The following is a 13,578-nucleotide window of genomic DNA, read 5'->3' as shown; positions in this document are numbered from 1 at the left end:
AAAAGATGCATTCTGAGAATTCTCTTTTCTACTAATCTTAATTGGTTTTATTTTTATGTAGTTTGTATTTAAATTTAAACAATATTTAAAGCAAGGGTGGAAAGTATGCTTCTTCTTTTGACCAAATATAAGGATTTTTCTTTAATATGTCCTACAATGGGGCAGAGCTTTCTTCAATCTTACACATATAAGCAGTGTACACAATGCACTGGCAAGTCCCTACAATATATTTCTTTACTTCTAACAGGGTAAAAAGATCTATTATTTGTTGCCAGGGTTTCTTGGCCCAAATCCAAGACAAGATGACCTTGTCCTTGAATAAAACAATAGGATATTGCTTCCTCTCAGGCCTCTGTGAGCTAGCACAGTAGAAAACCTCCCCCAAGAGATACGTTTATTTCATCTCAGGAAATATATCTGTCATAATAGACAAAATAAAGATCAGATAAAGAAGAGGTGGAATCTTAACCCAAAAGAGGCATAGTCTAACAGCTAAGATTAATCTCAGTGCTATCTTCCACACTGCTAAGGAAAATGTATCAGTAAAATTATATTAAGAAGACACTCTACCCCGTGTTTATAGACAAGGTCAGACGGTCATGGTAGGATAAAAGCAATTTTTTAAAAATTAAGTTTTATTAGATCTTTTCTAGTTAAAGACAGAGAGCTGGGAGTCGGAGAAGAGATGGTTGATTAACTCCTTTGCTGGACCTTCATATTATGGCCATTAATTTGTTAGGTTAACACCTTCCTCTGCCACCTTGTATTGCCCTATTCTCCCTGATATAATCCATTCCAACAGTGATGATCTCATTGTTTTTCTCATAACCTCCTAATTCCTCATATCCTTGGAAGCCTCACTCGTGATTCTTCCTAGAAAAGTCTCTCTATTCTGTACTCTCAACAGTTGATAAACTGTTTTTCATTCCAACTGTATCCGTCACACCTGGTACCAGGAAGGTGGATAATTCACTCAAGATACAATGTCTCATCTAACTGTAAAGACCAAGCCAATTACAAAAATTAATAAAATTAAGAATTACATATTAAGTGCCACTGAATTATCATTCAGAGGAAGCAGAGATGAATAGAGGCAAGGAGCAAATGAAAGTCAAGCACATGGCACTGCAGGCTGAGAAGCGAGAAAAGAAAATGAGCCCTTAGTGTCTGTAATCAGAGCATTTTGTCCTAAATGAAAAAAGCACAGGGGGCGGGTGGGGATGGGGGGAATGTGCTCCTTAGTTAGAGAAGGTAGATTACAGAGGGCCTTGGTGACCAGTAGGAACTCAGGCTCATAAAATGATGACTTGTGGCTACAGATAAGTCATGGCCAGTGTGGGTGTGGACTTCAGAGAGGTGGTCGTGAGCAGAAACGGGGCCGCGGAAAAGCCAGGTCAGGGCTGCCCGTGGAGCACAGGTGGCCACGGGCAGGCCATCAGAACTTACAAAGGAAGCAGAAGTTGAAGGATCAAGTTTATGCTGAAAGAGTTAAACAGCAATTAAAACTGTTTGGTCCCAACAGGACCAAACAGAGAAGAGCAGGAGGAAAAGGAATCGGGCCAAATGATAACTGTTCCTAATCATCCCAACTCAAGTCTCAAGACAACATCCGAAGAGACCAAAGCACGATTTTTTTTTAACATTTTAATTTTCTTTTATTATGGTGAAATATAGAAAGCATAAAATTAACCATTTTAACCACCTGTAAGTGTACAGTTCTGAGGCATTAAATACACTCACAATGCTGGGCAACTGTCACCACCATACACCTCTAGGACTCTCTCATTTTCCCAAAGTGAAATTCCATACCCACTGAAGAAGTAGTCTCCACTTCCCCCTCCTCCAACCTGTAAAATCACCATTCTACCCTCTGTCTCTATGAATCTGACTGGTCCAGAGACCTCCTATAAGTGGAAGCATACAGTGCTTGTCCTTCTGTGACTGGTTGACAGAAATATTATCAAATAGTTTTACAAAACTATGTTTTTAAAAGTTTGTAAGATAATTTTGATCATAATATATGAACTTGGAATGTCACACATACCGGGAGAAACAAGAGTAGCAGGAGAAAAGCAAGCCTTTTTTTCAAGTTGTGTGTTCCAACAGTTCACATCAGCTCTGATAACTACACAATCCACACACCTGATTCAGATTAAACCTGGCCATAGAAAGAGAAGCAAGACACAGTGGTGGGTACAACAGGGCTATGAAAACAGACACATCTAGGCTCCAATGATGCTCCACCACTTACTAGTCCTGAGGAAAACTATTTTTTTTTTAATCTTTCTAAGGCTCATTTTCAGCATATCTAAAAAGGTGAGACGCTTACTCCTTGGAAGGAAAGTTATGACCAACCTAGATAGCGTATTAAAAATCAGAGACATTACTTTGCCAACAAAGGTCCGTCTAGTCAAGGCTATGGTTTTTCCAGTGGTCATGTATGGATGTGAGAATTGGACTATAAAGAAAGCTGAGCACTGAAGAATTGATGCTTTTGAACTGTGGTGTTGGAGAAGACTCTTGAGAGTCCCTTGGACTGCAAGAAGATCCAACCAGTCCATCCTAAAGGAGATCAGTCCTGGGTGTTCACTGAAAGGACTGATGTTGAAGCTGAAACTCCAGTACTTTGGCCACCTGATGCGAAGACCTGACTCATTTGAAAAGACCCTGATGCTGGGAAAGATTGAGGGCAGGAGGAGAAGGGGACGACAGAGGATGAGATGGTTGGATGGCATCACCGACTCAATGGACATGGGTTTCGGTGGACTCCAGGAGTTGGTGATGGACAGGGAGGCCTGGTGTGCTACAGTTCATGGGGTCGTAAAGATTCGGACACGACTGAGAGACTAAACTGACTGAACTGAAAAAGGTGATAATAAATCTTTCCTTAGAGGATTTTTATAAAGTCAGGACACATGGTATTGTGCCTGTCATATAATAAGTGCTCCATAAATGATAGCTATCACTGTTTATTCCCTGCATTTAAGTAGGCATTTTCTTATACAAGCCACTTTTTTAAAAGTATCATTTAATCACAACTGAAGTCTCACTTATTGTAAGTAGAGAGCACTATATATATCAATAATTCTACAAAAAAGTGCAACTGGAAAACAGATGATCAGTTCAATAGTATCAAGTTGACTTATTTTAACGGATTCATTTAAAAAATGTACAAAGTTTCTAAGTCACTCTACAGTGCACAGCTTTCAAAAGCACCCTTAAGGAACTCTCCTCCCGCTAGTTCATCCGAAGTGGGTGAAAAGGAGGGTGGAAGGCAGAACGGCTCGTAAACACAGTAACAACCCCTCGCATGTCACCCCCAGGTCTCCCCCAACTTACTAAGCCTGTGAAGCTTTTCTCATGTAACATCTATTATCAGTCTGTACCCCTAGTGTTCCATAGTGGTCTATTGGAAATGCAGTTTTATCATACATTTTAAAATGGTAATAATCTCTTATTGTCAAAATTCCTCAGATCACAAGGCTCCCCTGGAGACTGAGCACTAGGTGGTAAGAAGGAAGCCCAGAACTAGGCGAGGCCTTGGTGAAGCCCAGATGTTCACCTCAGTACTCACGCCCGGCCAGGTGGAGAGGACCAGTGATGCAAGGCGACAACACATATAAACGCACTAGTGTAAAGGGTTACATGAGGCCCCCAAACTCATTCACGTGAGAAATCCGACAATGTTTACTGCGCGCCTGTTAGCGCCAGCAGCTGAGATGACACAGAGCAGGACAAGGCAAGAAGAAAAAGCCCCTAGAGATCCTGAAGATTCTCACAAGGTCGAAAAACTGAGGTTACTCCTTGGGCTCAGCCACAGCTGTAGCAAAAAAGCCCCCAGTTTAATGGTGGTGCCTTTCAACATCTCACTCCCTTCTGAAGTCAAAGCAACAAAGCCACTTAAAAGCCACAAACTTTTTGAAGAGGCAAAAATGGAAGTTACTTGTGACATTACTAAGTTTTACTCATTTAAAATTAGCTCTGACATTATCCTCGTGAAACCTCATAAAACCTCCCAGGGCAAAGAGGGGCGTCCCACTCACGTTTGCTCAACAGCCATTTACTGAGTCACCTACTATGTGAGAGCCGGAAAGTTATTCCCCTGTTCAACTCCTGCACAAAATTAAAATCTTAAAAGATTCTCCTGTTTCAACTCCTGCAAACATTCAAATCTTGAAAGTCTGCTCATTAACCAGCAGAGTCTAGATAACCAGAGGCCGATGAGGACCAGGTAGCAAGACCCTGACAACCCGTCCTGGCGGCTGCTCTGGACGGAGAACTCCAGGACTTCAATCTGTCACAAAAGTGTCATGGGAGACACCCCTTACATGTTTTCTAGACAGCACTTGACTCACAGAAATCTTCTGGCTAGGGTTACTTTTATAAAAGCATTACCCTGGAATTTAGTAAAACATAAAGCGCTTGTTAGGAAACAAATATGCTTTTGAGAACAGGCCTCTATGCACTGTTTGAATGGTTGAACAGGTAATACCACATTCACAAATGTAGTTATAACTTTTTCCTTCCCCACCAGTAAATAGTTTAACAATTTTCTCTGCTCACTAAAATCATATTATTATTGGGACTTCCCTGATGGTTCAGTGGTAAAGAATCTGCCTTCCATTGCAGGGAAGGCGGGTTCGATCCCTGGTCAGGGAACTAAGATGCCATATGCTGCAGAGCAACTAAGCCCACAGGCCAACTAGAGAGCCCAGGCGCCTCTGCTACAGAAGACCGCGCATCTCCGTGAAGACCCAGCACAGACAAAATAAAATAAAATAAAAAATAATTATGTTATTACAAATTTCAGTAACCCCATCTCTCCATTCTGAGAAAGAACCAATGAAAAAGGTAAACAAGGAGCCTGTGATTTGAACTTTGCTTCTAAGGTTCCTCAAGTGCTGTTTAAGGAACGTGCTTACTGGTCCCTGGAAAACTCCCGAGCGCAGAGGAGCTTCACGTCAGAGGCCCTGTTAATAAAATCTAACCAGAGTGGAACTTCTCTATAACAACATTTCTTATTAGTGAAATTAAGTATAAGGCTGGTCTTTTTTTGGATCTGATCCGAAGAGATTTAATTAGTGAGGTACCACAAGGATCTCATTACGAAGGGGCTGGGCTCTGAGCCCTGCATCGTAACACTCCTCCAACACGGCCGCAGCCCGGGAACATCCGTGGCTCCCACCCTGGGACTGCACTCACTGCATCCCAGAAAGCCTCTCAGATTTAGTTAATAATGTTGTTCAAGATGGTGAACAAAACCAAATTAGACCCACAAATCCAGGCATCTAAATATTCTAATTCATGGTCTTCTGTCTATACATTTTCAAAGCCTCAGCAATTTATCTCCATTTTCAAAGTTTAACATCTCAACCATTTTAGTATACATAAAAGATAATTCCTATACCCTAGCAGAATACTTGCCAGATGCCAGGATATAAGAATAGATGTTTTTAAAATATTTAGACTAATGACTATATAAGCTGCCTAAATATATGCATTTTCATCCAGGACAGTTAAATACACATATATTTACACACATATGAATCAGTGTGATGGCAGCAAACTTCCAACATGGTGATATGAAGGCAGCAAAGTGAGAACTTGCATTCCTGGAGCAGGAGGCTGGGACTTGGGATTAACCAGAGAAAAGTATTTCTCACAAACAGCAGTAGCTGCCTGTGGGATTTCAGCATGACAAATGCAGGGCTGACTCATGGGATCAATTATAAAGAAGCAACACTCGTGGCATTAAAAAAAAAAACCCTGTGTTCTCATCACCTGTTAATACACATTAAGAAGTCAGATGAGCCTCACTGATCGTTTTATTACCAAATCAATAGCCAAAGCTCTCCTCCCTCCCCCAAGCCTACATGTGAATTCCGTATTACAGACGCCTGTTCCCAATAACCTTTTTGTGATCTCTCATGAAATTCAACTATACAAATATTTTTAAGAAACTATTCAAGTATTAAGTTAAAGCTGAATTGCCAAGCTTTAATTTCTGATTATAAAAAAGCAGCCGTCCAATATCTACCAATGTTTGTGATCTTGCTTTAAGTGGACTACTGGTCTTGCCTTTAAAAAAAATTTTTTTTTAATCACAATAAAATTGGAAGAACAAGTCAGCTGTAACTTACCCTCCCTCCTCCAAGCAGAATGTCATACCCTCTAAAAACCCTGCCTCCCCTGAAGAGAAGCAGCGATCATCCCCATTTTAAAGCCGTTCTCTATGACGTGCGATGGAAGCACAAGCAGCATTTGAGGTACTTACTGAATGTTTCTCCTGCTGGCCCATAACTCCATGGTTAGCTGGGATTGCTAGTGGTTTCATAATGAAGAAACATATGCTGGGCTGAATTTACACATCATGTAACAGTCTCTCATGGACGGCAAGTCACCCTTGACAGCAATGAATTAAAAGAAAAAAGAAACAGAAAGCAAGAAAAAAAAAAAAAAAAGGAGGAGGAGGAGAGTCAGCTGCAGCCTCAAGTCTCACTACCGGTGAGCTGAAAACCCTCACACTTGCGGACCAGAAAAGGGATCTGCCCGACCCTGCCGGTCTCCATTTTTACAACACAGAAACTCTAACCATCTCAAGCTATGGCGAGACCCGGGAAACCTTATCCAGCTTTCAGTCTTCCCTGAGAGCAAGATCACTTCTGAGACTGAAGAACAAGAGGCAAAAGAAAAGGAGGAAAGAAAAAAAAAAAAAAAAAAGCTAAAATGGCTGACTGCACACAGACTCTCCTCCAAAAGGCTTCCTACAGAATGATATTAGGGTGGTGGAGGAACCAGGCTCCAGCATTCAGCCAAGCATTGTTAATACTCTTGTCTCATTTGCAATCACACGTACGGACCCCTCCGACCATGGAAAAAAGAAGAGGAAGAAAGAAAGAACCAGGGCAGAGCGTGTGAATCGGGACCTCCTCCCTGGCTGCCAGTGATGCTGACAGAGCAGTGACCAGTGATCTCTGTCCCACTCCACTAACCAAGTTTGCACAATTAATCTCAGCGGCATGACACTGATGGACATTTGATCTAATGATGTCTGTCCCTCACACTCAACACAACCACGACTGCCAGCCAGAGTCACTAACAGAAACACGGCACATGCACACACACACACAGTCTCGAGAAGCAGGAGTCTGAATGCAATACACCAATATAATTACATTATTGTGCTTACTTTGGAGGACCATGGCTGCAGGCAGTTGGCATAGCAACGCACAAGGAAAGCCATTTCCTGGGTAGAGAGAAAGCTTCCTTTTCTAAATAAAAAATTCCTCTTAGGAAACAGGCGGCATTGCTGCTTCCTGCAGAAAGCAAGACACTGGAGTCTGTCTCTTAACCTGCAAGGCTCACAGTCAATGCAGTTCTAGTGATGTAAGTGGATTTCTCTCTCGCCCTCCCTCCCCTATATACACTGAAATATTCAGCTCAAACGGTACACACGTTCCTTAAGGCTCGCCCCCTCCTCTCCTTAACCATTTCACTCATTAAGGTAGCGATGGACAATTCAGATAAAGTAACGTGCTCTTGCCTGTGTTGCATCAGCAGCTGTAGGTTAAGCAAGTCTCAGAGGGGTGGAATCCATTGATTGCTGACTCCAAATAATATCACTGAAGACAGGGTGGGAAGGCAGAGCAAGGACTTACTTGAACAGCTTTGAACTAAAATATGATTTTTTTCACCAAGGTGAAGAAACAAGAATGGATGTGACCACTTTCCCCACCCTCAAATATCGCTGTGCTATAGGAAACCACCAAAAATTCACAAAATGCAAGCTCTGTATAAATTTAGAAGATGTGATTTTTCACAAACACCCATACACATGCGCGCACGCATACACACACACATAGCAACTTGCAAATAATATCAAAATAAACCTGCCCAGGATTATAAAAAAAAAAAACTTAGAGGCAGAAACTTGAGATTTAATAAGGTTGTATTATTCTGCCACAGACTCTGAACTCCACCCAGGTAAGTAGGTTATATGAAAAGGGAGCATTATAGTGGACATTTTAATCTGGAAGCCCTGGCCCGTTTCTCACGGTCATCTCTATCCATAAATGGAGTACATAATAGAAAATAAATACGGAACATCTAGCCACTGGAACAGTTGACTTTGGAGCTGCTCATGCCTGCTGACTCCTATTTCCTTCTCTCCCTACCAAGCCACACCCACAGCGCTTATCTTCTTTCCTCCCCTCACACGTGAAGGCAGCCAGGCCCCCCACATCTCTATTTTGGATCCCTCTCCCCCAGACACGCCCTACTCACAGACTTCTTGTATTACCCATTACACCTTTTCTCCCACATACACTCAACCTCTCTCTCACCACTAGAGGTTCTCCACACTGACTTTTGAACCAGTCAGGTCTCTCCCATCTCAAAAGCAAAACCAAGCCTAGAAACCCTGCTGATATCCTGCATTCTCCTGAGGTTACCAGGCTACTGCTGTCTGATGGCTTCCCCACTTCACAACCTGACCTCTCGAGGAATCACCTGCTTTGGTTCCATCATCCCTCATCCCACTGTCCTCTCGATGAAGGACCACCATGGTCCTGAGATACGACTGAGACATCAGCAAGTCACCCTTCACACCCTCTCCACATCCAATCATCACGACATCCCAGTAATGATGTTCTCTCTAAAACAGATTTCTCTTCCTCTCCGTCACTATCATCACACTCCAGTCATGATTTTTTTTTTGCCTGGAAAACTGCAGAAGTCTCCTTAGGAAACTCTCTGGGTGCAGTTCTAACTTCATCCGTGCCACCCGTTTAACAAATGACATCTGAGATATTTTTAAAACTAAAATCTGGTCATTTCACCCGAATCCACTGAGCCCCCTTTTCCACATCAAGAAAAGCCATGGCTTCCCACTGCTTCCTTGAAGAAGAAGAGGACCTTTTTGCACCCTATTTCCTCTGCTTTCAACTCACCTTAACCCTCTCTCCAGACCGACTCCTACTGCACCCCTCACAACACCCTGGTGAAACACCCTCAAGTTTACCGTCATATTGTGGGTCATGTCCTTGCCATGCTGTGACTCTACACTTATATTTGAGCAGTTACTATGCGCTTACCCTGCTACACACCCCTGTCTATGAGGACTGGCATCATGCTTGCCTGTGTGTCCCTGGTATTGCAGTGCACAGCATGCTACATGGTTTCTGAATGAATGAAATCCTCAGGGACTAAGAATGGACACTGACAAGAGCATATTTGACCCTGTAAACCATTCTCTATCAAAATGCCAAGGATCTTTCTATAACAGACAAATAAACTACTTAAAAGTAGTCAGCGCTGATATCTGACAAAGGAGAAAAAGCAATGCAAGAGACCAAAGACAGTCTCTTCAACAAATGGTGCTGGAACAAATGGACATCCACACGTAAAATAATAATAATAATAATCTAGAAACAGGCCTTACACTATCTACAAAAATTAACTCAAAATGGAATACAGACCTAAATGTAAAACGCAAAACTATAAAACTCCTACAAGACAGGAATAAATGACCCTGAGTACACTACTGCCTTTTTAGACACAACACCAAAGACATGATCCATGAAAGAAATAACAGATAAGCTGGACTTCACTAAAATTAAAAACTTTGGCTCTTTAAAAGACAATATTAAGAGAACTAGAAGGCAAGCCACAGACTGGGAAAAAAGTATTTGCAAAAGACATCTGATAAAGAACTTGTCCAAAATGTACAAAGGACTCTTAAAACTCAACAGTAACATAAAACTTGATTTAAAAATGGGCCAAAGACCTTAATAGAAACCTCATCAAGAAGATGTACATATGGCACTAAGGACATGAAAAGATGATCCACATCTTATATCATCAGGGAAATGCAAATCAAAACAACCATGAGATACTAGGACACACCTATCAGGATGAGCAAAATCCAGAGCACTGATAACAGCACCTCCGCTGGTGAGGAGACGGAGCAGCAGGAACTCTCAATCACTGTCGATAGGAAGGCAAAATGGTACGCCACTTTGGAAGGCAGTGTGGTTTCTAACAAAACTAAACGTGCTTCTATCTGATGATCCAGCAACCCACTCCTTGATATATACCCAAAGCAGTGGAAAACATATGTCCACATGGAAACCTGCACACAGATATTTAAGCTATTTTACTCATAAGTGCCAAAACTTGGAAACCACACCAAGATGCCCTTTAGTAGATGAATGTATAAACTGTAGTATGTCAAGATAACGAAATATGATTCAACAAGAAAAAGCAACCAGCTATGAAGCCATGAAATGACATAAAGAAACATTAAGTGCATATTACTAAGTGAAAGTCGCCAATCTCAAAAGAGTACGCATTGTATGATTCCAACTATATGACATTCTGGAAAAGGCAAAACTATAGAGACAGTAAAAGATTAGGGGTTGCAGGTGGGAGTGATGAGGTGCAGGTAGAATGAAGAGGTGCTGCACAGAAGACTTTTAGGACAGAGAGGAGACTTTTAGGACAGGGAAAATACTCTGTATGATATTAAAATGATGGACACATGTCTTATTATACATTTGTCCTAACCCATCTGCACAACATCAGGATTAAACCCTAAGGTAAGCTAAGGACTTTGCATGAATATGGTAGGCTCATCCTTGGTTTTAAAAAAGGATGTACCATTCTGGTGAGTAAGACTATGATCCATGGAGGCAGAGATATCTGTGAAATCTCTACCTTTTTCTCAATTTTTCTGTAAACCTAAAACTGCTCTAAAAAAATAAAACCTTGAAAGAAAAAAAGTAAAAGCTAGAAGCAAACCAAGTATCCACCTATGAATGAATGCATATATAAAGTATGGCATAATTTATACATATGATGGGATATTCGGTCTTAAAAAGACCAAGATTCTTCACAAGCTACAGCAAGGATAAACCTTGAAGATACTATGCTAAGCAAATAATTTAGTCACATAAAAACAAACACTGTATGATTCCACTTATACGAAGTACCCAGAATAATCAACGTCATAGACAGAAAGGAGAATGGTTGTTGTGAGGGGCTGGGAGAAGGGAGAAATGAGGAGTTGTGTTTAATGGGTGCAGAGTTTCAGTTTGGCAAGAGGAAAATGTACTATAAATGGATGATTATGGTTGCATAGCAAGGTGAATGTACTTAATGCTACTTAACTGTACACTTAAAAATGGTTAAAATAATCAATTTAAATGTTATATGTATTTTACTACTACTATTAGTACCACTACTACTACTACACACACACACACACACACACACAGAAAGTCAATGGCAACTCCAGAACTAAATGATCAAGTCACACGACGTTCACCATCTAGCCCATGTCCCACAGGTCCAGATGACAGAAGACCCTCTCCAAGATTAAGTCACATAACCGCCATGCTGATGGCAGCCAACCTTAGGAACAAAGTTTCACATTGCTCATCTTGGCGGAAAACCTGTCACTTCTCTTAAGGAGGAAATTAAACTCATCAGGGACCCGGGTAGATGAAGTCAGAATCACACATCCTCAGGCACTGGATACTTTTTTGTGCTAAGACTGCTGTGATTTCTCTCCCAAGCTGGCTCCACGCCTACAACCTCCACACTTTAAAAAACACATGAGGGCAGCACTGAAATCCTACTACCCATACTACCTTGTACACAGAAGTTTAACTACACCAGGTTATGATATGCCAAACATAAAATATGAAGATTTAAGAGAACCCAGTAGTACAGATTTTACCCAAATAAGAAAAAAATCACACTTAGGCTGAATTTAGTTATGCTTATCCTATTTCTTAACCATCAAGGTTTAGCAAACAGCACTCAATAGATTCAGCTACTGCAAAAGGACCACGTAACAACTTTCTGCCTGTGTTGAGAACGTCTGTGTGCACGCATGCTTAGTCGTGTCGGACTCTTTGTGACTCCATGAACTGTAGCCTGCCAAGCTCCTCTGTCCATAGAATTTTCCAGGCGAGAATAGTGGAGCGGGTTGCCATTTCCTTCTCCAGGGGCTCTTCCTGACCCAGCATTGAACCCATGTCTCCTGTGTTTCTTGTACTGGCAGGCAGATTCTTTACCACTGAGCCACATCAGTAACAATGACCCAAAAGATAGAGATTACATACACATCAAGAAATCACTTACTGTAAATCTCCATGCTAAATTTAAAACCATCATATTCACTTATACTTTTTTCTACCTAAAGTATTCCCTTTTAATTACTATGAAGTTGAGAAAAATGGTCTGCTCTTCTCAGTAATTATTAACCACATTTAGGATTAATATGCGTTTATTTATTTATAATACCTACAGTGCTTATCCATAGATCTCCAAGTGCTTTACAAACATTTAATTAAGCTTGGTCAAAACCCAAGGGAAGCAATAAAATAATGTATTCATCTTTCACAGAAAACTAAAGTGTATAAGATTACACAGTTAGTAGTTTGGAAAAAAATAAAATAGAAACGACGTTTCTAATATCATTGTGTATAAGATTACACAGTAGTTTGGAAGAACAGAAAATAGAAACTACTTTTCTAATATCATTTATTTTACTTATCCACTATACTACATTCATTTTTTTCTCTCTTCTCTGTTCCTCAGAGGAAAAACTATAGAGGTTGGAGAAAATCTGTTGGAAAGGAAGGAAGAATTTATTCTTCGATACTGGAAACATAAAATTTTATAAACATAAATCCTAATGTTTTATTGTTCATCAAAGAAATGACATTTTAAAATGCTATTTTCTATATGACCACATCAAATCCATAAGCACCAAGCCAATGCAAAACTGTGCTAGGTATGGTCAAAGTTTCACTTCTCTTTTCCTAAACCCAATATATCCCATTAGTATTACGATTTCTTTCTTGGAAAAAAAAAGAAAGAAATGTTGATAATCTGACAAATTCTTCACATCGTTAACTCAATTCTACATTTCACATAATCTAGTTCACCTCTGGGTAAACTCAGACAGGTCCCACACACACATCCTCCTCACAGAGGAAATCTGGGCTATAGTTTTTTTATTTTTTCTACTTTGACCAATAAAAAGGAACCTCAGGTTCTTTGTTTAAAACAATTTATGAAATAAAATAAGAGATACCGACACTATGCCTGACATAATAACTGTTGAGTAAATATCTGAGTTTAGTTTAACGCAGGCTTTAGAAATACTTGGAACCATTACTTGACTTAACACTTATTATCAGAAAGATCTAATTGTGAGTCCAAAAAAGATATAATCTCAAGCCAGATATACTTACAAGATATATTCAAAGAAATCTTTAGGCAATGTCTTTCTTTCACAAAAGGGGGTCTGACAACAAACTACATATGCTGAATCTGACTCACAATTGAAAAACTAATTAACCAACCTGTAATAACTAATTAACCGACCTGTACATGGATCATGATAGAAGAGAAAGATTAAAAGATGGCATGAAATGGAGAGTTCCCTGCCAGTCAAATGTTTAGGGCTCAGTGCCTTCACTGCCACTGCAGGGGTTCAATCCCTGGTCAGGGAACCAAGATGCTGCAAGCTGCACAGCATGGCCTAAAAAAAAATTGGCATGAAATGGA

At 40.6% G+C, this 13,578-nt stretch overlaps 1 protein-coding gene across 12 annotated transcripts in view; it reads right to left on the bottom strand.

Moving 5' to 3' along the window:
• Positions 1-13,578, bottom strand: part of RAPGEF2 (Rap guanine nucleotide exchange factor 2) — a 255,991-nt gene that overhangs the window by 88,219 nt on the left and 154,194 nt on the right. The window contains exon 1 of one of the 12 annotated variants that reach the window (XM_043902323.1): positions 6,275-7,425. The exons of 9 other annotated variants lie outside the window; for them this stretch is intronic. In XM_043902323.1, coding sequence (XP_043758258.1) covers positions 6,275-6,334 — 60 coding nt within the window. In that variant the 5' untranslated portion in view covers positions 6,335-7,425. Of the gene's footprint in view, positions 1-6,274; positions 7,426-13,578 lie in introns of those variants that run through there. 2 more of the 12 variants (XM_043902325.1, XM_043902326.1) reach the window with 2 other exon arrangements.

Source organism: Cervus elaphus, chromosome 5 (assembly GCF_910594005.1).
Source record: "Cervus elaphus chromosome 5, mCerEla1.1, whole genome shotgun sequence".
NCBI classification, from domain to species: domain Eukaryota; kingdom Metazoa; phylum Chordata; class Mammalia; order Artiodactyla; family Cervidae; genus Cervus; species Cervus elaphus.
The sequence above is the reverse complement of the archived record's forward strand: the minus strand, read 5'-3'. Positions and strand labels throughout refer to the sequence as shown.